Genomic DNA, 25,302 nt, shown 5'->3' with positions numbered 1-25,302 from the left:
TTCTAATTCAACAAAGTGAGGAGGTTGGCTGGGGAAATGTAGAGAAGTTATAGTTATAGAGTTTGGGAGCAGGACCACGCCTTTTCAGGTCCCTACCTTTTATACCGCCCCCTTATTCCTCTCCGTCTTCTCGTTTACGCGCCGCTACCCTCTTTTCTATTCATCTTTCCTTCTTTCTGTCAGGTATGGGGGGCACAAACCTTGCTAGTGAATGATATTTTGTCATTCAGAAGGCTAAATGTGGGGCTGTGCCAATCTGTCATTTTTAATAATGGTCTGAACTTTTGTGTGATTTAATTAACAAGTGTTTTAGAGCTTTACTTTGGTCCTGTCAGAACTAATGGATAAGAGGAATTAATTTAGGAATTTAACAATCAATTTACTAAAACTTGATGATCATAATTTATTTAAACATATCAAAAAAAGACTCAAATAGTTAAGATGTGGATATAATGTTACAACATTTGCACATAAGATGCAATTATAAATATATATCAAAAACGTATTGATTTATCTGTATAAACAATTTTGATGTAATCTCCTATTTCTACTGATGGCAATTAATAATATAATAAATGAGTATGACATTTAATTAAATAGATTATGATGGGTTAATGTGATGAATTATTCTCCGGATGAACAAAGCTTTGTAGTTGTGTTGTTTTGATAATACATCCTATTTATGTTACAAGAAGTTGAAGAAATCTAATTAGTCTGTGAATAGTTTCTTTAACACCTATATTATGTGTTAATTAGTTATGTGACGGCTGCACTCACAATATCTATACAGAAGCACTATATTAGGCAACGAACTTGACTAATTCCACATTTTTTTAACTTTTAAATCACTATGTTATTCTTTAAAGTCAGTCCTGCTCATGTTTAATGCAGATCACACAATGAATGCTCCACAGAGTCAGAAAAGCCCACTCTAACAGCAGACGCAGCTGTTGTAGACAAACTCGAACAGTGTTGTTTGGTGTTGATTCAAAAAAGAAAAGCTCCATTTGCAAAAACACATCCTCCTCCTTCTTTCGATACAACAAGTGCTTCGACCGGACCACTGGTGGGCTAATGTTGGGCTAAGAATTGGTAACATGCTTGAGAAAATTGTGTTTTTTTTTTGGCTTTTGTATTGACCAGTTAGACACAATAGAAATCTATTCAACTGACAAAGTAAAACAGTAAATACTATTTTGATCAAAATCATGTGAAGTTACTGCATGTAGTATAGGGTTCCTGTTCTGAATTTCAACCCTAGAAATATTTGTCCTTCAATGAATAATAAATGAGCTGGTCTCTACATTTGTAATAATCATATAACGGAGTAGGAGCTTTTTTCTTAAAATAAATCAAAACTGTCAATGAAGGAAGGGGGCAGGGGGTTATTGTGTTGCCTGGAATTTTCCACAGTATGACATATACCAATCTCCATGGAGACAAGCAAGAGCCACCAGGCCAAATTACAGGTCGGATCAGATCTAATATAAATCTCAATTTTGATTTAGTTTATATTAATTGCACGGACCTGGAAGGAACAACTGGGGCTGGGCCATGTCGTATAATATATATCCAAATACCGGTGTAATTGTGGTTGGTGATATGCATTTTGACCCAGAGCAGCTTGAACCCTGATTATGAGGCTCTGCAGACGCCAAAAATACTAATTATTACAGAGGCATGATTTGTGGAGTGGAACTTGATCGTTGGCTGTACTGAGCACTGTGGTCTGAAGAGCTCTTTTATGCAGCGAATTTACGGACTTTGTTTATTATGTAATTTACTGTATGCTTCCCATTGTCTTTTTACTGGCCTTGAAATCAAAGCCTCAAAGCTTCAATAATGCACAAGCTTCTGCTTTATTCCAATACAAAGAAATACAGGTCATCATTCATAGCCTACTTGTAATAAATGGTTACTTGTGATGTGGGAGTAAAGAAAATACAAATCGAATTTATTCGCAAATAACCTTCAATAAAGCAAATTAAGCCAGAAAAGACAAGAATGCACACATACGTACTCAAATCATAATCAGCTCGAAAGCCTTTAAAAGTTATACTTACTTATATATTGTGTACTGTGCTATTTTTGGTAAGCAACGACTTTATCTAGTTTAGTCTTTCGGGAGAGTAAAGATTATGTTTGTGACGTATTTAATTCAATGTCAACTGTATTGTATTTATTAGAGTTGATTAGAGTTGGAGGCCATATCACGCTGCAACTGACTCTTCTTACAAGCTCACTGGCCTTTCTACCTTAGCAAGCCGTGTCTTATATTTCCTCTGAGATGTGTTAATGTGGTGAAACAATAAATCCACTTGTTCCCTTGTAAGGTTTGAGAATGCTAATGAGTGCGGGGCCTTTGTTTCCTCACCATTATCCACAGCCAGAGCCGTCACAATGCTCGTCTGAGTGGGCCCTCCCGTCTTCCCCGCTCCTCCGTTCTCAAACGCCGGCTGATTGTCCAACTCCCGGAGCTGCCAATTGAGGCCGAAAAGGTGCATGGCTACAAAACACACAAAGATAGAACGTGTGGGGGCTGGTGAAACGCATAAACAAATAGGAAAACACAGCAACAATCAAACCACTTAGGTACAAAAGACCACTGGGGCTGGATGAATCTCATGCAAGCCGAAAAATCAACTGCTTAACTGGGACTATTTTTCTCCTCTTTTTCAAAACGTCAATGCCGTAACGGATTTTGTATAAGTGCTGCACCAATAGAAAGCAGACAAAGTAATTTTAGTCAATACCCAGGAACCCCGTGGCTCCACCGTGTTTCCTTGGGGGAGATGTTCATTAACGCGCCGCACAAACTGCTACTGTATCAAAGAGAGCAGCAGGAGAAATGACGCAGACAGCTGGTCAAAAACAGAACAAGTCCACGGACCCGCTAACGTGATGACGCTAGGAAGAAAAGCAGATGCTAAATTCTAATCATTTATGGATCTTTACACATTTTTGGAAAAGTCTGAGGTGCATTTATGGTATAACTTTGTTTTTGCTTTTTTTCTTGTGCTTAAAAGTGAGAGATCAAAAATTGAGCTGGTATCAATATTGCAAAACATGACATCAATTTGGACCTTTCTTGAATACTTTTAGAAGCACATACAAAGTGGAGGGCCAGAGACGACAATGACAATGAAGTGAATCATTGGAAATTGGAAATATAATCATTAGCAGTGTCCTTATTTTCAAGTATATGCACAAAATATTCTTCCATACTAACGTCATACTAACCTGCAATACCATAACTCAATAGGTACAATTGCTCCTTTTGCCCTGTGAAAATCTCTCTTAAAAGTGAACAAAAACAAAAAGTCTGCCTAGAAAATATATCAGCTAGATAAATGCTCTCTAAAGATTTGTCTGAAAACATGTCTTTGTTGTAAATAAAATAGCCAAAATGTTTTTTTCTATATGCCCATTGTGCTGTGTAAATAGTACACAGAGTGTTACAAAAACAACTACAGTGTGAAAACTGGTGGTACACAGAAGGGGCAGTTTAAAGGAGTGCCAGTTAGTTTGGAGACAGTCAGTCGCAGCAGGAGGGGGAAGTGAAGACTCTACTTCTCTTATATAACGCCAACCTGCCTCATTGTCACCTTATTGGATGCAATCACACCGTGGGCTTGTTGTTTTGGGAAAAATCGGAGGTGCGTCTGTGAGCTCAGCGAGAGGGCCAATCTCCTTCAAAGTCACCAGCCGGGGAACATGCTGAGGAGGCATCTTGATTTCCGACCATTTGATCTGCAAGAGCAACTTCTCTCCAACACCGCCACTCGCCGAGATGGATATTGACTGAAGTTGAGCAGTAGACGCGGGGCCAGGGAGAATATCGGATGTGAAGAGAAGCAAAGAGGAGGATGCAAGTGCGCAGTGGACTCGGTATTAGCAGAGAGGACGTCTCTTGTTTAAGGGCTGATGAATACATTTGGCTGGGTTTAAAGGGAGTCCGCACGGGCCTGTCCTTGGAGCATATTCTGGTCTTGGATTGAAGTCAGGTCCTTGAAGGCAGAATGAAAAGCAGCATTTTAAGTCTGGGACAAGCTCACTGCTGTGATCTCCACAGTGTATAAAGGTGTTACTTTAAAGAGGCTCATGCTGAGTGGCCAGTTGAGTGTTTTAATCACCACAGTGTGAAGCACCAATTTCTTAGTCCAAATATATATTTTAATATACTTTATCGTCTGCAAGATTATACCTAAAAACAAGCTTTGATCATATGTGCGAGACTTACAATAATGAGTTCATCATTTTTAAGAAAACTGTCAAAACACTACAAAAAACAGATAGAAAGTAGTGCTGTCAACTGATTATTATTTTTTTAAGGAGAATTATTCATCACAATTAATCACATTGCATTTAATGCCACTGTTTAACATAACATTAACATGTTCTTCATACAATTAAATAATTGTCTTCTTTTACAAATGAATATAATTTATTTACAAGTACAACTGGCTATAATTTATGTCATGTAAATGCACTTGACCAAACACCTGGTTTAGAGGGGCTAAATGCCCCTGAACTCTTACGTCAGGGGTGGGCAATTATTTTCCTCAGAGGGCCATATTCGAATCCAGGCAAGTAGCAGAGGGCCGGCCCGCGATCATTGGTGTGAAAAAAAAATAAAATCGAATAATTAAATATCAAATAAAATATCACTTTTCTGTCAAATATAGGCTATTGAATCTATTATTTAATTCATTTCACGTCATATTTATTAGCCCGCGGGCCGCAGTTTGCCCACCCCTGTCTTACGTAGGCAAATGCGAGCTGTTGAGTTTGGGCATTTACCAGTGTTTTGTAGTAGTTTGGTGAAATATTTGGCCCACTTGACTTGACGCAGCACTCACACACGACCGTTTGTTCCGCAAAACAGAGCAGAGCCGAAACCCTCTCCATCGCTCCGCACGTGTAAACATAAGCTGCTGCATGATCTGCACCCTCAGCCCAGCATCAAAGATCTGCCTTACTCACCTAAGGACTTGATGATGGATTTTATGTGTACATGTAACCATGTGATCACGTGATATCATCTCCCTACTTCCTTTACAGGTAAATCTCTTCATCATCAACAAAAGTGTGTTGGTCAAAACAAACATTGTGTACAATTTGTGTTAATTCATGTTTACAGCATATATTTTCTTTGACTAATTGCTTGAGTAAGCGTATTAAGTTTGACAGCCGTAATAAAACAAGAAAATAAATGTACTAAAATATTTGTATGCAAAATTTTAAAATTGTATGCAAAATTATTTAAATGTTGAAATATTGACAAAATGAGGCTCAGATAAACTTGCTCGCAGAGGAACGAGTATTATGACTTCAATAAAGCTGGCATTGCACCAGGAAAGTATAATTTCAATAATAACTGAAGTAATTGTAACTAAATATTGCCCACCTCTGATCTTTTTAATTTATGATGGTATATAACGTTCACCATTCCTTCCATATCATTAGCACATTTCAAACTGAAACATTCTTACCTACAATCTTTGATCAAACTTTCCCACACGTTATTTACCCAGAAGTCTTTTCTGCATCGCTCCTGTCTGGCCTTATCGGTGAACCTGCTTATATATACAGAACTCCATAGAACATCTCACTTGGCCTTGTTTAAACTGCCCCAGAGATACATTTTTCAGCAGACAGAATAAATAACCCCTCAATATTGCACACCGGCGCAATATTGAAAATAAACCCTGAAGACTTTGAAATTAAAAAAATTAAATAAAAACTGCCTGCTGCCTGCTAATCCTCATTGCAAAGATCAACCCGGGACAATTTAGAGACCAGAGCATCCGTACACTTGCAGGGATTTTATTGAAATGATTCCAAAGACTTGGATTCAAACTTCCGAAAATGACACCTTTTAACGTTGGGGGAATATGGGTGTCTAAGCTGACAGGTGAAAGATGGAATACTTGCTCTATCAAAGACGACAAAGGTATAAAGCCACAGCGTTCACACTCCTATTTTGTCTGGCTTCTTGCTATGTTAAATAAGAAGTCTTGTAACCTGTCATGGAAGTGTTACAGGTAAAAGAAGTTTTGTCGAAAAAGTTGCTCAATATACTTTGGCTGACTGTAGTTAATGTGGCCAGAGAGGAAAAATAGACCTGGCCTTATGACTATATTGCTAAAATTGGATTTTTTTTTTTCATTTTCGAAGGGTTTACATAGCTATAATGACCGATTGCTGTCAAGGCTTTTTCCAGCAATGTGTCTGCGCAGTGCCTTTCCAAAACTCCTCAAACGTTAAGAGTTTTGGATTCCGACTCCCCGATGGCGGCGCAGCCTGTCCTGTCATCCATCTTTTTACAGTCACTATGCAGGACGGAGAGATGAATGCCTCGGGAGAAAGCGGTGCATTTTCCAATTCTGGCTTTTCGTTTCTTCATTTTGGCCATGCGGGACTTTAATATGGTTCACTCTTATCTTGTATTATCCTAACTTCCAATAGAAAAGAAAACCAAGAGTGGAACCTCTCTTCCACAGCTCTTTACAACGCCAAGGCCCGAATCCCCACTTACCTCATCAACAAATTGCTTTGAGGTAAAAAGTGCTATATTTTCTAATTTGCATAAGTTATTCCAGCTGCCTAGTCTGGTTCAATTAATATTTATGGGCCATGAGCAATTCTCTAACTGAGCAAGGAGCAGGCAAAGCTCACAACTAATCACACATGTAAAATTTACCCAGTAGAACACCTCTACTGACAAAGTATGAGATACAGAATTTGCTCATAAATAAACGTGTGCTCTGAGAAACACTTGATAAAGTCATAAATACTTGTCCTCTAAGTGATGCATCCTTTTGATAGCAGCAAAATATATTCAAAAACGTATTGCAGGGCCAGTCAAAAAATACATTTATATTGCATTTTAACTAGATAGACTTTATTGTCCCCTTTGTGAAATCTGAATCTTCCTCCCATTCTTCAAAACCTCTGGGGAAAGCTCTGAGTCGCAGTCGGCAGCCACAGCATGTACTCTAGTACATTTTATCTAGTTATTAAGCTCGGGTCATGGTCAGGAGTGTTGTTGCAGGATTAGCCTTTTGTACATGTTTCAAGTTAATGGGGAGTAACCCATGCTACAGTGTGTTCTTATTCAAATATCACATTTTAATGCTGAGCCCCTTGTCTTGACAGATGAAATGAGCTGAAGCCAGTGAACAGCCCTGTCGTGCGTCACTTTTACTAATGGTGATGACTGGCAGCACATTTACAATTCATTTGATTCCAAACAGTCTGTAAAATGATGGCAAATTTGAGCAATTAAAAACTTGATGAAGCTTGGTCACTGCGTTGCAGTATTTGCTACAAAAATTTATTTTTTTTATTTACAATTTTTAACTATATATTGCAAGAGCCATTTCAATTGCAATATTAAATTCCACCAAATGGTTGAAAACTGTTAGCCGGACAATGGTCACTCATGAGATATGTACAATCTACTTTTAAGTATTCTTAATAATTGTAATAATTTTCCCTTCTCATTTACCCACTTCTCTTACTTACAGTGATTTTGCATGTTTGAATCATTTTTACCCTGCAATATTTTTATATTATAATTATAATACATTTCATTCATTCATTGTCTACCACTTGTTTCCGTTAGGGGTTGTGGGTGACTGGAGACTATCCCAGTGACTTTGGGTCTTAGGCGGGTACACCTTGGACAGGGGCCAACTCACACAGAGACATAGACACATAAACAACCATTCACACACAAACTATTCATTCACTAGGGGCAGCACATGCATGCCTTTGGACGGTGGGAGGAAGCCAGAGAACCCGGAGAGCCACGGTAACATGCAGGACAAGCAGACTCCACCCAGAGAGATCATGTGATATTGGCCCATGATCTCAATCTAACCGCTCTGCCACCGTGGACCCTATATATTTTCTTCTCCTGCAAAAACACTATTGCTCCAACAATTACTGTTTTAGCCGTTTTGGGACAATGAGAAAAAAATATTTATTGCTTATTTCTTGACCTTTATTTAACCAGGAAAGTCCCACTGAGATTTAACAAATATCCAGTGCTCTCTTTTATGAACTGTAACTATCGATAAGCTGCATTGACCACAAGGTGCATCAGGCAGCAATCAATTAGCGCTGCATCTTTTAACCGGAAGTCAGCGAACTTCTTTAATTTATTATTAAAACAGGGTAAGGAGTTAGGGTTGGATATTTTTAAAAGTATCCAAAATGTAACATAATTATCTATGGGTTTTCTTTGTTCAAGGTTTTCTCTTAAATTGTTCTCGCACCACAATTGAATGGCTTTGTCTAATGTGATAGAGAAATATCGCATCTTTTATCTCATTCAATGTAAAAGAACCAGCATTACAGTTTGAATTGGCTACGCAAATAAACTTCATGTAAATGAGAACATTAGCTCTAAATATCTGCTATATGACTGCGTGTCCTGACCCATTGTCAACATAATTCATAACATAAAAAGCGTTGACCAGGCATAACAGAGGTGATCATGATAGGGGATCATTTTTCAACATTTGTTTTATCTCTAATGAAATGATAGCACTACTTCTCCCCTGCATCCGGCTGAATAAATCACTCTAAAGCGGGGCATTCCAAAGTGCGCTACGCTAATGTATGCAGGTGCCATGCTTCTGATAGCCATCGTCACCGAGAGTAATTAGTCCATTTACCGCGGCACGAGGTGGCCCCATCTGGAGGAGCGCCGTGCCAGGGAGGACTCGGAGCATGGGCACGCTTTAAGAATGATGGAGATAAACATTGTCTTAAGCTTGGGATCTGTCTGTACATCTCTGCACAAGTTTACCCCCAGGGACCCTCCTCGAAACAGGCCAGAGTGGAGTGTTTTCAGTGATAGGGCGCCGATGGAATGACAATATCTCCACTGCGAGATCGACCAGGATAAGGCGTGTTCTTTGTGACAATTGAAACAGATCAGTGTCTACCAGTGTGAGCCCCAATGGGATTTATTTTTCTTTCTTTCTTTTTTTAAGGATTTTTAGAGTGTGAAATGGAGATGAGAGAGAGGAGAGGACATGCCGTGAATTGTCAGAGCCGGGATTCGAACTCACGACAATGTTGCCGCCTTAACCACTCACCCACCGGGCAGCACACCGATGGGATTTCTATATTCTTCTTACTAGGTGGCCATGCTCAGCTTTAACTAGACTCTATGCTGATGTATTCTTTCATTCTTCCTGTAAAGGCAATGGATTTTTCCCCCCCTGCAAGCTGAAACTGTCCTCTCTGCAAAGCGGTCATTAAATCTGACAGTTCAGAGATTATGATCAAACATAGTCCGCGGAAAGTCTGTTGGTGCCGTTCAATTCAAACCACATTTTCCAAACTTGCAAGCTGTTGCGGGGTCCAATCACAGGATCACATTTGGACCGGCTCCTGATTGGCTCCTCCATATCTGAACAATCACAGAAAGCCTCCCAATCAGGCCAGTTTGCCAAGTGGGAGCAGAAAGGCTTCACCTTAGAAGGTCACGCTCATTTGAATTGCAGGAGTGGCTGTCAGACTGCAGTTATGCCACACATAGTAGACAAGCAGAGCAGTTTTCATTCTCAAAAATAACAGGTTTGTCCATGTTTTCCTGAGATATGGTCAAAACTGCTTGTCACATTTGGAGTTTCTCTTAGTAAAACCGAGGCTAAATGACTACAAACCTGTCTTGGCTAATGTTGTGTTTTGACAATGTGTACAATATAGTATATATTAGATTTCATATAAAAGGCCTCCTGTCAGAATGTATTAACTTAAGTGTCATTCAAAGAAGCAAAGGGTTTGAAAGTTCTTACGAGAGCGTAGAGAAGTAGTAGTCTTGTAATCAGCAGGATTTGTCAGGAGCAGTTTAGGCCAGAATGACTTGGACCACAGCCAGTCTTTGATCCTGGTTACAATGGACCTACGGGATCATCAGTTTCAGGAGCAAAAAGTGCAGCGTATCATACAACTTTTGGAACATTTAAGCCCTTGGGCAAAATGAGTAGATTCTGAAAAAGTGGCTAAAAGTTGTTCTTTGGATCGCAAGATGTCAGATGTAATGATATATAATAGACCTGCTTTTTTAGAAGTCGACTAGTCAGTGTTTTATTTTATTTTTTTGAATTGTTGAGTAGACAAACAATTAATTACTTTTTAAATATATTTTAATCAAATAAAGATTGAAATATGGTGACTGAAGGCTTCTAGATAGAAAATATTTGTGACTAAAGTGTGTTGTTGTTGTTTGTTGTTGACCTGACTCAGAGCGATCTAGCCAATTTAAGTGTATTTCTGCAATGTCTGCACAACTAAAGGTCTTGACTTGGGACATAAGAAGTAAAGCCTGTTTGATTCGTATCCTTGCTGCTACACAGTATTTACAGCTAAAGCCGTGCACAGACACCACATGCTCAGCTCTTCTCACTTGTAGCAGGCTGGCTTCATTTACAACATTTTCTCTTGTTTAATGGCGGCCCGTGATTGCCGGGGGACTTGTGCCTTGGCTCGTCTCCAGCCTTTGAGCCTGTTGTTGTGATAAGTGAGGGAGTGTCTCGCCTCAGGTGTCTTCTACTTCCACTCTTTCATCCAGAGCCAATTTACCTGCCAGCTGCAATGCCTCACACGGCGACAGTGCGCGCTCATACTTTAGAACTGCTCCATTGTGCCATTAGCACAAAAACGGACTTCAATACAGGAATGCCTGGCCCGATTCTGTGATCTAGCGAAAGTGACTGAAGCTCATTAAACCATTGTGCTGCAGTGTGATGCTGACCAATAAACTGGATGTACTTTGACATATCCTCACTACTGTATGCCATTCTCAGGTATACAGAACAAAAAGGTAGTATATGAACCAAAACATATTCAACAACACTTTGTAAGTTTGTCATTATGCAATAAAAGAGCACTTTCAGTGTACAAAAAAATTAAATAAGCATTAGATACTGTATCTGCCAACATGTCTGATATGTCTGCATCACAAGCATCATAATTCAGTCTGTATTTTAGCTCTTTTAATATTCTGTATATATAAATAATGTGATTTAACAATTGGTATGTAACAGTTTAGGCAATATTGCAATAAAAAATACACAATATAGTTATGGTCTAATTTTGGTTTTAAACAGCATGCATTTGTGTTAAAAAATGTTAAAAAAAAACGTAATTGTTCTTTTTTATCATTCAACCAGGCAGGGCACATTGAAGTTCTTGACATACTAAACAACTTTAATTAGGTAGCATGAAAATGTATCATTGAAAAAAGTAATATGAATGAGCTTAATGTTTTCTACATAATCTCATTATTATATGTGTCTATATAATCGTGAGCATTTCCACAATATCATAATAAATATCTTACCATGAGGTTCAGATTGAAATAATATCTTACAGTGAGATTTTGATAATGTTACATCCCTATTTGATTAATTATATTGTTTTTGCTGTATTCCCAAGTAGCCATGAGTTTACTTAAGTTCAACTATCATAAATAATCAAAGGGAGAAATTTGTATGCAACGTTATTCACAAATAATGACAGCACAGTATTTGCTTACTTGGGGAATGGTGGAACAGTATTAGTAATAGTATATATAACGTTTTGATGTCAAAATGACATGGATGTGACATAAGTAATGTAATATTAGGGAATAATAGTCTACAGAATAAATTGCTTGTTCTAACAATTTATAAGATGATGCCAAGGGGAGAAATCCATAAAACTTAATGATAAATGTAATTTATGCCTCTCTGGATGACTGCTACTATCACTATACTGCAACAAATTGTACATTACAGATACACTCGATGTCTGGAGTGCATACATTTCCATGGGAACACTGTATACTAGCACTTCATCTGCAGCTACTTCCCTGAATAAATTGCTTGTTCTACGGAGGCCATAAGAATAGATAAGATAAAGTGGAGAAATTACATCCGCATCCATTTTACGGTTTCAGATCATGAATGGTTTGAATTTCCGAAACAGTTCAGTCAATAAAGGCACTGTGAATATTGATATTGATGTAGTGCATTTATGGCCTCTGCGTACGACTGCGCTCCCATCTGTACTCCCCAATAAAGCCCTGGTTATAGGATCTTCCCAACAATATCATATTTCTCCTTATACAACTGTGTCACTTTTACGCTGTCTCCAAGCTGGGCCAGCACTGCTATATCCGCACGGGGAGAGCTGTGTGCGCAGAGATGAAGGGCCGGCATGACAAGACGGGGCAGAGGGAGAGATGAATCTGCTACGGCTTTATGGCTGTGGTCAAGAATCCAAAGGTTAGCTAGAAGTCAGCTTTGACATGTAGTAAAAAACACATTCTCATGGGAAATAATGCCCAGAGGGCAACAGTGGATAAGCAGTTTATCTTCTTCTTGATGATAAAAGTGCTTCTTGTTTGATAAAATAAGAGAATTCAGGTTATGGAGCAACAACGGAGGCGCTTTATACTTGGGGAGGATGGCTGCGGATGTGTTCTGTTGTTAGAAGTGAGCGTGTCTTTGCAGCAGAGTTTGATGCCGCCATCTGGCCTGGTCACTTGAAACTGCGCTGTCTTGTGTTTTAAAAGGGGCCCCTGAGGAGATGGAGGGGCCACTGAAGCAGGGAGCACAAGAGGCCGCTGTCAAAGGCAGAGCCAAACTCATGGGAATCAATCTGAAGAGCTGGATGTCCAAAAGAAGACAAGACCGTTGGAGTGACAGTAATACTTTGTAGATGAATATGTTTGGGTTTTTTAAGAAAAAAAGAAAGAATTACATTTTGTGAAAATGTATTTATCTGGTTTAGAGTCAAGCTATCATTTTATTATTATTTATTTGATTTTTAAATATGTTTCTTATTTCTTGCTGCGCTCTGTTATAAATTAGAAAAAAGTAGTAATAATTGACCACTATTAGTAATAAATTAATACTGACATGTGATTGATTTAAGGTAATTAACTAAACTAACTAACTGACCCCATTTATTAGATTTTGACAATTACAAAATAACTCAATTTCATTTCATGAAAGATGACCATTTATTAAAATGTAAAATTCAAAAGCATTTTAAAGAAACTTTAAAACCAACTCTGCAAACTGCAGAGATATCTCTTATTAAAAAACATGACTATATTGATCAGTCAGAACAAGAAACAGTATCTCTCTTTATATGTGATATTGTTTTCTCTTGACAAAATGCAATATATTTACAGTATATTGTATGCACTCTGTCCTTAATAAAAATAAATAATAACATAAAAATATTCTCCAGCACAATTATGTTTATAAAAGATGCATTTTGAGGGTTCTCCACCTGCTTGTCTGGAGATGTTATTGCTTTGTCAGGAATGTTCCACAGTACAGCATTAAACTATTATATTTACATTTATACATTTATTCAATTGTAGGTGTTTTTATTGAAAAAAAATGGAAGATCATGCATTCTTACTGAGAGCCTCTCCATAGATCTGACCTGTACCTTGGCCTGGTGCGTCACTCTCTATCTCCTCATGGAGATAGATAAGCTTAACAACGCACTGTGGAACATTCCAGGTAAAGCAAAACCATCTTCATGGAAACGTCATGGTGCACCTATGCATCAGAATCTTTTGTATGTTTTTGTTTCTCCAGCGAGGTAAAAGACAGACATGGCCAAATTGAATCAATCCTTCAGTAAAGGAGAGACAGTTGAGCAGTGATTTACAGACAGCTCCGTTCTGCAGCAGCCTGTCTGTCTTTTGTTCCATTTGACCGACGTGTCCAAAGCTCGTCTAATGTCACTTCCAATGGAGGCCACGGGTCTCTTCAAAGCCTTGATTCAAATGCATTGCTTCTGGCAGCCAAACTACAGCTCTCCAAAACGCAAGTGACAGCTAGTGTTTCCACATGAGGCAATAATAAATATGCACTGGTAAGATGACGGCCAGTGCGTGCTGTTTAGTTCATTCTAAGTGGCTAGAGGGTTAATGCCATGCAGGAAGCTGTCTGATGCCAAGCTACAATTAGCAAATATCTCAGCAGACTTGTGGTGAGCTCTGTGGCTCCAGGGGCCGAGCGCTGTTGCGAATCATGTCCAGCCAACTTGAGCCACAATGGTGGGGACTATTTTACACTTGGAACAGATGTGTTTTGATAAAAGTCTATTAGATGTGCAAAACTCAATTTGGAAGCTAATTAAGCATTGTCCCCACAAGAATTGCCTACAAACCAAATGAATATTAGTCTGACTTGAACCAAACAGTACAAGTCCACTATCAGCCGGGTTATGTGCCAGGATTCTGTAGTGTTTGGTGGTTGTGACGTCTGGAAAAGCCTTACGTAAGATTAACACCTTATTATTACTAGTATAATTTTGGAATATTGATTTTTAAAAGCTGTGAAAATTAACCTAATGGAAAATGAAAAATAAAATATACATTCATACAACAATGTTATTTGTATTAAGGTTGTTTTCTTAACAGTAGTATTTCTGGCATGGCAACCAAGCCCAGCAGTGTTTGCCAAGTCTGACCAGTCTGGCTGTGCTGGTGGATTGTTGCTCATTCTAAGCAGTTATTTAGTATTCAGGATCATTATTCTTTGTATGAAACTAAAACATGTACCCTGGCCTCCATCTCTGGCAGAGTCAATGACAGTCAGAAATACTCGATGGATGAAGTCAATAATTTCTTTTCTATCATGCTTTGGATATCCATTGTGACCTATTTAGATGCACCAGCTGACCTTTACAGGAATATCTTTGGACACAGCAGACTCCACACAATAACAAGCGTTTGGCCGGGAGCAGGCGGCTGTGGCCCACTAAACACCCTAAACAATGTATGTTTTTAAATATTCATCAGCGAAACATACAATTGTAGGTCAAAAGTTGATATGTAAATTGAATGTCAGTGAGGGTCAAGGTAAGCACTGTTAAAATATACAATCTGTGCCATTTTGCTCAGCACCAGGACTTGAATAATGAATAATAACCCAAGGGTATTCTTAGTGTCTTCTCATCGGTTAGTTCCTGCATTATACTCCCATTATTTCAAAGTGGCATTGGTTGCTATGCCTCCAAACCACTCTCCCCATTTTAATCTGGCCAAATCAATATTAATATTATGTCAAGTTATTGATTTCTGTGGGGTAAGAGTTTAACATGCTGGATAGGTACTCATATATGTTTCAGATCCGAGATATTTCTTGAATTTAATTTTAAATGCGGACCTTCCAGAGCAACTACTTCGAGAGAATGGCCCGTCTCATCACCAACCAAACCGACAGAGCGAAGTAAGAGTGAGTTTTAGAAGAGAGTTTCTCCAGAGTCTCACCTGGCTCCCCCTGGACGCTGACGGTGATGCCAGGGCTGCTGGACACTGAGGGTCAGCTTCTGTCCATGTTAAAGAGGCCGACACGGTCTCTTCATTTGAGACCAGGCTAAAAACTTTCCTCTTTGAAATTGCTTATGGTCAGGCCAGTTAGGAACAGAAATAAAAACGTACAGTTTTCCAGCTACGCTGCCCTAATAGCAACTATACTGGGGGAAGTATGGCAGCTCGAGCACTATCCTCTGCTTCTGACTACTTATTCTATCAAACTACTTATTCTATCAATTTGATATTTGATTTCACTTGAAATCTGTTCATTGCTGTTCACATAATTTTCTTCTTCTTCCACTTCCCACTGGGGAGTAGAGTGATGACCTGTGGATACAGATGCTCGTCAACTGCCAGGAGATGAACAGTTCTTCATCTGCCTCGAAGAACTGGTTCTCCTCCTGAGTGGTTCCACTTCCACTGTCTATCTGCAAATTGAAGCGCGTCCTCCTGAAGGAGTCGGATCTCTCCATCACTGTGGAACTCCTCCCAGTTTCTACTTTTTAAGGACAGGGGATGCTGGGACATGTGTCTAAGAACAGGGGATGCTGGGACATTAGTCTAAGGACAGGGGATGCTGGGACATTAGTCTAAGGACAGGGGATGCTGGGACATTAGTCTAAGGACAGGGGATGCTGGGACATGTGTCTAAGAACAGGGGATGCTGGGACATTAGTCTAAGGACAGGGGATGCTGGGACATGTGTCTAAGAACAGGGGATGCTGGGACATTAGTCTAAGGACAGGGGATGCTGGGACATTAGTCTAAGGACAGGGGATGCTGGGACATTAGTCTAAGGACAGGGGATGCTGGGACATGTGTCTAAGAACAGGGGATGCTGGGACATTAGTCTAAGGACAGGGGATGCTGGGACATGTGTCTAAGAACAGGGGATGCTGGGACATTAGTCTAAGGACAGGGGATGCTGGGACATTAGTCTAAGGACAGGGGATGCTGGGACATTAGTCTAAGGACAGGGGATGCTGGGACATGTGTCTAAGGACAGGGGATGCTGGGACATTAGTCTAAGGACAGGGGATGCTGGGACATGTGTCTAAGAACAGGGGATAATGGGACATTAGTCTAAGGACAGGGGATGCTGGGACATTAGTCTAAGGACAGGGGATGCTGGGACATTAGTCTAAGGACAGGGGATGCTGGGACATTAGTCTAAGGACAGGGGATGCTGGGACATTAGTCTAAGGACAGGGGATGCTGGGACATGTGTCTAAGAACAGGGGATAATGGGACATTAGTCTAAGGACAGGGGATGCTGGGACATTAGTCTAAGGACAGGGGATGCTGGGACATTAGTCTAAGGACAGGGGATGCTGGGACATGTGTCTAAGAACAGGGGATGCTGGGACATTAGTCTAAGGACAGGAGATGCTGGGACATGTGTCTAAGAACAGGGGATAATGGGACATTAGTCTAAGGACAGGGGATGCTGGGACATTTGTCTGAGGACAGGGGATGCTGGGACATGTGTCTAAGAACAGGGGATGCTGGGACATTAGTCTAAGGACAGGGGATGCTGGGACATGTGTCTAAGAACAGGGGATGCTGGGACATTAGTCTAAGGACAGGGGATGCTGGGACATGTGTCTAAGAACAGGGGATAATGGGACATTAGTCTAAGGACAGGGGCTGCTGGGACATTTGTCTGAGGACAGGGGATGCTGGGACATTTGTGTCTGACCGTGGATAAAGCAGGTACATGTCTAGCCGGAGACATTTTGAGTTATTCCCAGATTCTGAAAGTGTGAATTCAAAGCTATGCAATGATGTCATGTAGATCTGATAATATTTGAGTAAGTTGTGGTCATTTGAATGTATACAACTCTCAAACCCATTCACTGAGAAAACGGGGCTCAAAGTTTCTCACCGGAGTGAGCCCAGAGTCACAGGGGGGCTCATTTGCATCTCATTGAGATAAGCCCTCCCCCTGTCACACTGACACCACCTTCCCCTACAGCTGTCACTGAAGACTCAAGGAGTGTTGTTATTGATGGTAACTGGACTTGAATCAGAATTAGAAGTTACTATATTAAAATGGAAATACTTGGATTACAAAAGGCCCTGAATAGAATCAAAGAATCAGAATGAGAATAGGGTTCATTGCATTTGTCGATAAACATAATTCACAGGTGATTCACAGGTGAGTGCACCAACAATGGTGCACTGAATGATTCAACACAAACAACAAAAGATAAGATAAGATAGCCTTTAATGTTACAACGCAGTAGATACGGGGGGAAAGGACAGATAACTTATAGGAAGTTTAAAAAACACTCTTAATAGAAGAACTCTTATAAACAGATGCCAGGGCCAGGTATACGAACTGCAACGGGTCCATGGCTTTGAATATATGAGATATGAGATAATAGATATGTACACCACCAGAGTCCAATTACATCAGAGATCACATCCTCTTCTTCGTCTGTGCACTCTTCTGTGCTGTGACTCTCGGCTCTTGGCATCAAAGCTGTAAACAAATAACAGGACATTTAAGAAATGGCTAACTATTTCACATAAAACACTCATTAACTATTTATTTATTTTAACACAATGTGAGAGTTTCAATATAAATACCTGAAGTGCTGATAACTCTTGATCTTTGGAGGCCGTCTGAAGAAGGGACTCAGATGCTTCTGCCAGTCGAAGTTCTTGACGAACACTTTGCCATCCGCCGTTCCAACAAGCTGTGGGATATTGAGGTGACTCTCAGGAGAGCTGTTTTCCACTACCTGATGACAAGGGCGACAATGTAAAAAAAATTAGAACAGAAGAAACATATCTTAAGCAGAGAGCAGCACTGAAGTTTCGCCAAGCTAATGTTTACACATTACAGTAGTCAAATAATATAAACTAACCTCAGCGATGTCTTCCAAAATGTCAACCCTGGTCTTCATGAATGCTCGCTTGATCCAGTCCAAAGTCCAAAGCCGCAATCAGGGGAGAATTTGGTGTGGCCAGCAATGAGGAAGTGGATGTCCATTGTGTAGTGAAGCTTGGCCCCGGCTGCAGAGGGTTGGACGGAAAGTGTACCTGTAGTAGACAGAGAGAGAGAAAGGAGATTAGATTAATACATATGACATTTGATTAAGACGTATATGTCCCTATAATTGCTATTCTGCATTTGCACTATTATTAGTACCTGCTGTGCAAAGTCAAAGCTGCAATGCATCTTGATGTCTTTGCTTGCTGGCGGTGAGGGTCCGAAAGAGAGCACATTAGATTCTGTTGTAGAGATCTGTGCGTGGCCTGCAGCTTCTGATGTGTTGGAGAAGCTGTTTCCACAGTGATCTGAAGCTTACAATGAATGTACAAACTGCAGGCTCACCTGAAAAACAGATGTTGCTTATGGTTAATTATACTCTAATCATTAAAACATGAAAATCACCAAAATAATGTTTTACACTTACCAAGCTCCTTAGCAGACTTCACGTAGAGACAGGTCATGTCAGTCAGGGTGTCTTTGCCAATTCTGAAAAGGGGAAAAAAAGGATTAGGGTTAACAGTAATATGGGAATAACACGCTTCACAGATAACAGTTCACATTGTGACGTTAACGGTGTATTTAAGATGCAAAACGCGGAGATATTGGGACATCTGCCCTCGGCTAGCTAGCTCACTTGAGATAACGCGGCTCGTAAAAGCAAAACACTTGCAGAACAGCACACCAAAACATAAACATACACTCGAGTTTAAAACCGGCGCACATTAAAGTGATTAAAAGCGGGTGTTTTAGTCGCAAAGCTTACCTGGTTCAGCCGTCCTGTTGTCTCTCCCAACACCGTGCACAGAGAGACACACAGGAAGCTGATAATGGCCAGGCAAGCGCGTGATTGGTTCGAGTGATGCAGTGCGTGCGTGACGTGCGACGTACGTAAGCCACGTGACCAGAAGTGGTATCGGGAGTTGTAGTTTTTTTCTCTTCCCACGCCGAAAAATAACCAGATAACATAGCAAAGTTTAGCTTACAACTTAGCTCCGAATAGCTGCGTTTAGCTCCAGGCTGTGGGGCTAACAGCCGGTTTAGTCCACCATAAAACACACACAAAGCACGACCCACACAACCCACGGGCCAACCCACGCCGAAAAATAACCCGATAACATAGCAAAATTTTGCTTACAACTTAGCTCCGAATAGCTGCGTTTAGCTCCGGGCTGTGGGGCTAACAGCCGGTTTGGCACCATAAAACACACACAAAGCACAACCCACGGGTCAAGAAATACTACATAAGTATATAATTTGTACGGACAAAACGCCGAAAAATAACCTGATAACATAGCAAAGTTTAGCTTACAACTTAGCTCCGAATAGCTGCTTTTAGCTCCGGGCTGTGGGGCTAACAGCCGGTTTAGTCCACCATAAAACAGACACAAAGCACGACCCACACAACCCAACCCATGCCGAAAAATAACCCGATAACATGGTGTTAACAGCAAGTAGTCACATTAAGCCCGTATTGCAGAGTGCACTGAAGCAACATGTTAGCTTAGCATTAGCTCCACCGGAGCAGACAAGTAAGATTCTAAAGTGATCACGAGACCGCCTTAAAACACAGCGTTAAAGCAATAATTTAGTAGTAAAGTAAAAGTGTACCTGAGTAAACAGTTCCGTTGCAATGTAGTCCAGGAAATGTAAGCTCTGAAGACTGTGCTCTCTGGAGTAATGAGAGGAAAACACGGAGCACGCAGCTGCCATGCGGATCACAGCTGATTGGTGGAAAATTTAAACAATACGTTGGCTAGAAAAAGGTGACGCCCCCCAGAAGAGCAGGAAAAAGACCCGAAAACTCCACATTTTTAACAGCTTAATGTATACGTTTAAGACAACCAATAGTGTTATCTGAAGCACACAGGGGCTTATTCATAACTTCAACTAGCACATTCTGCAAAAAAATGAAAATCACAAATTTGGGGGAAAAAAAGTAAAATGCTGTTTTTCTCAGTTTCACCGAGGCCGACATGGTCCGACAATTGCGGCGGCGGAGCACATTTGTCTAAGGACAGGGGATGCTGGGACATTTGTCTAAGGACAGGGGATACTGGGACATTTGTCTGAGGACTGGGGACGCTGGGACATTGTCAAGTCCCTATGAACATTGGTTTATCTGTTCTCACTGTTGCCCTTCGAGGTAACTTCTGTTGTGATTTCGGGCGTTACAAAAATAAATTGAATTGATACAAAGGCGACTGAGAAGCAAAGTGAAAATGTTTCTGCCGCTGAATTTGAATTTCTTTTGGTATAAATAAAGTTTCTAGCTATCGATCATCACTTACCTATGCAGTAGCAGAGGATGATTGACAGCAGCACAGCCACGCCCACAGCGATCAGGGCGGTGCATTTCCAGGAGCAGTGCTTTGGGGACTTCTTAAACTTGAAGGCCCCTCTGGACAGAGTGTTCCTGGGCAGGGGCCGAGCAGGTGTGGAGTACACAGTGCCCGTTGCCATGGTGTAACCGGGAGCTGCAGCGCCAAAGAAAGGTGTGGATCCTGTACCCGTTTTAAACAGAAAGTGCCTGTGGAGAGAAGAAAGAACCATAATAAGAAAGGAAGGAATTTCAAAACAAACACTGAGTTTTATTCATAGTTGTGTCTTTGTGTGTTTTGAGTAAGAATGTGTACTGTACAAAATGTCTGATGTCTGAATTTTTAGGAAGGTCAGGCACTGCATGTGAATAGGAAAACAATTTTAGTGATACTTACAGAAATGTTTTTTATCATGTAACATTTTCATATAAGCCATTTTATTTGTTGGCTTATAAAACACACAAAAATTGCATAATATTGGGACACATAAATCGGAAAAATTGTTGCTTAATTTTGTTGACATATTACATAAAAGTACATTTAAAGGAGGCATCTTATTTAGTATTTGAGTAAGGAAATGTAGTTGCCTTTAAAGGTCCCATAACATGCAAAATCGACTTTTCAGAGCTTTTAACCTTCTTACATTGATATGTGTACTTCATATATGTACCCAGAGTGTTTTTTTGATTGATTCCCGCAGTGTTTAGCTAAATTACAGAGATCTCCTTTCCTCGAATCTCCAAACTGACGGGCGGTGGGTGCAAGACCGCGTCATAAGGGCAAGCACGCGTCACCATCCCCCCTCCCGCTCCCCCCTCTCCACCCCCCTCCCCCTCCCGCCTCCCGTCTGCCGCCTCCCGCCCCCTTCCCCCTGGCTCCGCGGCGCTGCTGCAGGCTCCCGTGTCTCCCCATACAAGCCCCAGAGTTTTTCTGCTTCGATTTACGACAAAACATGGTTCAAAGAGGCCCAAAACTTCATTAATGATATCACACTCTTTACTATTATCACAATGGTGAAGGTTTATGTGGCAGTTGATGCAGCAACCGGGAAAATAAACGGAGAGAAGTTCTATCCGATACAGAAAAAACAGGAAATAAGAGCGCAATGGACATAAGACTTTTATATATATATGTATATATAGAGATCTATAGATATATCTGTTCTGCGCACGCTGTAGAATAAACACCAGTTTTATTTAGTCTCAAAGTAGACTCTTTCTCACTCACTCGCGCGGAGCGGCGCACCGCGGAGCTAACAGCACACAGCTGTGGGGCACACACGCTCTCTGAGACTACGTCACGGGTTGGGCGGGGCAAACACACGCGCTCTGAGACTACGTCACGGGTTGGGCGGGGGAGCCAGATCGCTCTTCGCAAGGGTGGGGGCGAATATCAAGGGGGTCCAAGGTATGGGTGATATTTCTTAACTATTATGTTAAGGGTGTTGCACAACCCTTATTATTATCAATTATACACTTAGGATAGACTACGAAACGTGAAAAAAGCATGTTATGGCACCTTTAAAGATTTATAAAGTATATGTATATTTTTAAAAGTTTATGGGGAAATTAAAGCGTTATTTACTCCCAGACTTTGATGTAAGATGCACTGTAAAATTCCCTTTAGAAACAAAAGCTAACCCTGGACTTCCAAAGATGTTATTTAGTGATGCCTTATTGTCTGTGTTTACAAATTAAATCTTTTTATATTTTGACCCATAAGCTTTGTACAGAACAGTATAGGATGAAATGAGATTAAGACGTTTAGAACAGTCAGAGGGAGGCCTGTCAACACAAACTACTACCTTGAACTATGTCAGGAATAAGGGTTTAGAAAGTTTCAAACCATCCCAGCTGAAATTTTTTTGTCAGAGCTTCAATTTTCCCTTGGGAATTTAGAATGCAAAAACATTATTGAATAGGAAATAGGCAGTGCATTAATAATGTATTATAATGTAGCTTCATAAGAGGGAGTGGATTACATAAATCAGCAGTTTGAGGATGTGGATCAGGCTTGGAGAAGGGCTGAGTTCAAACGCTTTAAGCCTATAATCCTGACATTCGGAAAGGTGAACAAAAAGTAGCTCATAAAAACAATCATCTCCCGCTTGCCCTTTTACTACTGGGCTTGTGCTAATAGCCCATTATACCTGGGGTAATTAAGAGACTTTAATCAAATGCACTACAGAGCGATCGTCCTATTAACTCCTAAACCCCACGTGGAAAGCTCTTAAGTAAATGAATTAAGCCTTGTTGCCACTCCTGCCACTACTTAGAGAGGAATACCCCATTGGCTCCAAGCGTTCCGAGTATGGCCGTGGAAAATGAACTGATTGACCGTGCACTGGAAATGTCCGACATTAATAAACCATAAAATGAAATCATAAAGGAATGAACGGGAAATTAACACCAATATACATTTGTGATTTGTGACAGGTGTGAAAATGCAATAGAAGAAGAATAGAGAATGGGAATTGTTACATAAAATTCTAAGAGGAAAGCAAAGATTCATTGTTGATACATAAATTCAAATCAATTTAAACCAAAATGTATAATTGACCCGTTCTGTGCCAATATCAACATGTATCAAAAACTAAGTAGGAACCTAAATTAGAATCGAATTAATGTCCAAAACCTTTATGAAAACCAAAATGATTCCCATCTCATCTCTTGGCAGACATGTTTCTATTTATACCCTTGTTAAACACTAGTTAACATTCTCATTCATAAATATACTACAACGGTTCATGTTTTGTTAAAATACACATGCATTTTTGAGGGAATATTCAAGAACAAAATTACAACTAGGAAGGTGTGATCAAATAAAAAAATACAAACAAACAGAATAGGTTTGCAAACTTCCCAAGCTCAGATACATTGAATTGATACAGTGTATTTATCATTTGAGCTTTTCTTTTAGTTTGCGGGATGAATGTCTTACTCAACGTTTTTACAACAAGATTTGCTTTTATGGAGTCAGGATCCCTAGAGCTGTTGCCATGGAAACCAGCCATTTAAACACACCAATAAACCGATAACACCGAGCGGGGCTCATCAATTATTAGTGCAGCCAGTGTGAAGTCACCATGTCAATTTTAAAGGCTGCTCTAATCTGAAGTGTGATGCAGCTCTGAAAAGCCAACCACTGCTAATTGGATGCGTAATCAGAAAGTCGACAGGCGCGTGCTCGACATTGCAACGGAATACGTTTCACTAAGGCAAATTAAGTTACATTTTAGTTGGGAAGCAGGTAGTTTAAATGAAAAAAATACAGTTGTTATTTAATGAGTGTATTACTAGAGGTGTTATTGCATACGGCAGTTACAAACTGTACATATTCTGGTAAGAATTTGTGTTTGTAAAAAGTCTTATATGATCTGTTTTCCCTAGATTAAACTAATTAAATTGTCAGTTTTTTTGGTCTGTCAGTGCTCGCCTATATCATCTTTAGTATTGTCATATTTTAAGCTACCCAGTGATTTAGAGATCTCATTTTTTATTTAACTTGCGCCTGTACATTGGCACAGAAAACAGAGTAGTAAAGGGAGCAAAGCGACTAAAATAAATGCATGGGTTCCACTTTATTTCGAATTTAGTTTGGTTATAAAGACTCGTGCCCTGTGAGAATGTAATATTAAGACTAACATCCAAAAACAACCGATTATTGTATAACAAGTTCAATAAACAGATCAATGCATCCATATTGGCTGTAAGCCGATAGATTTTTCTGAGATTGCACTGTCCAAAATGACATCGCTTAACCCCTGCCATTCACCTGTCACCATGTATCACCCAGGCTTTGTTTCTCTACATGGACCACAATTGAGCTTTTTTTTGTTCTATTTAAGCCCGGGTGCTGTTATTTCAGATTCCCGCTGTCACCTCCTGAGGATATCAACTCGGATCAATCCTGGAGTGAAAGAACAAATGTCAGATTCCGATCGCCCGCCTCCTCCGTGGCCCGACTGACACGTGCGACCGCGGACAGCCAGGGACTCCTTTAAAGGTTACCAAGTGTCACCATTGGAATGACAATGCTTCAGTAACCTGGAGAAGTTCAGATTCCTCCTCTTCCTCTCTTCTGCGTGTCTGGAACAGTCTGTACCGGAGCTGCCGCAGACTTAGTTGGATATGAATTGAGGTCAAACTCGCGCTGCAGCGTCAGAGCCGGCGGCAGACATGCTGTAGTAAGACGTGGAGGAAACTAGACAGAGCTATCATCTGGGGAGTTAAGTGTAAGTAGATGCCATCTGACAAAGAGCGGTAGTCAACAAGGGGTGGGTGTACGCATGGGAAACTAACTATACTTCATGTATGCTGGTGAATGGAAGGGAACTGTTAATGATTCTCGTACTGTACTTTTTTATGTAAAGATGCCATGCTGTTAGAGTGCTGAAATATTACACCATGAATTTTAAACATATAACCAACTATCATCTTGTTTTAGGGCAGATCCTCAAAATTCTAACATTTTATGTCATAAGCTCTATCTCCAATAGGGGTTAGGGCTGAGTCCGGACCCCCAAGTAATTTGGTATGGCCCGCGGCTCAGTTTCCCATAATAAAAATATATATTTAAAAAAAGGTTGCGGTGCTTCCGCGACGATCTGCGACGCAACTCAACGCTCTGCGCTGGTC

At 40.4% G+C, this 25,302-nt stretch overlaps 2 protein-coding genes across 8 annotated transcripts in view; one reads left to right on the top strand and one right to left on the bottom strand.

Moving 5' to 3' along the window:
- elovl6 (ELOVL fatty acid elongase 6) overlaps positions 1-25,302 on the top strand; it is a 557,878-nt gene that overhangs the window by 298,951 nt on the left and 233,625 nt on the right. The window lies entirely within an intron of this gene.
- LOC140348922 (teneurin-3) overlaps positions 1-25,302 on the bottom strand; it is a 263,968-nt gene that overhangs the window by 129,591 nt on the left and 109,075 nt on the right. For all 7 annotated transcript variants that reach the window (XM_072435086.1, XM_072435102.1, XM_072435094.1 and 4 more), the window contains 2 exons: positions 20,636-20,874; positions 2,375-2,506 (listed from right to left, as the gene is read on the bottom strand). In XM_072435086.1, coding sequence (XP_072291187.1) covers positions 2,375-2,506; positions 20,636-20,874 — 371 coding nt within the window. The remainder of the gene's footprint in view (positions 1-2,374; positions 2,507-20,635; positions 20,875-25,302) is intronic.

Source organism: Eucyclogobius newberryi, unplaced genomic scaffold (genome assembly GCF_026437365.1).
Source record: "Eucyclogobius newberryi isolate DKJ021-1_F unplaced genomic scaffold, fEucNew1.0.hap1 SCAF_11, whole genome shotgun sequence".
Classification (NCBI taxonomy): Eukaryota; Metazoa; Chordata; class Actinopteri; order Gobiiformes; family Gobiidae; genus Eucyclogobius; species Eucyclogobius newberryi.
Note: the sequence above shows the minus strand (reverse complement) of the source record. Positions and strands in the feature narration are given on the sequence as shown.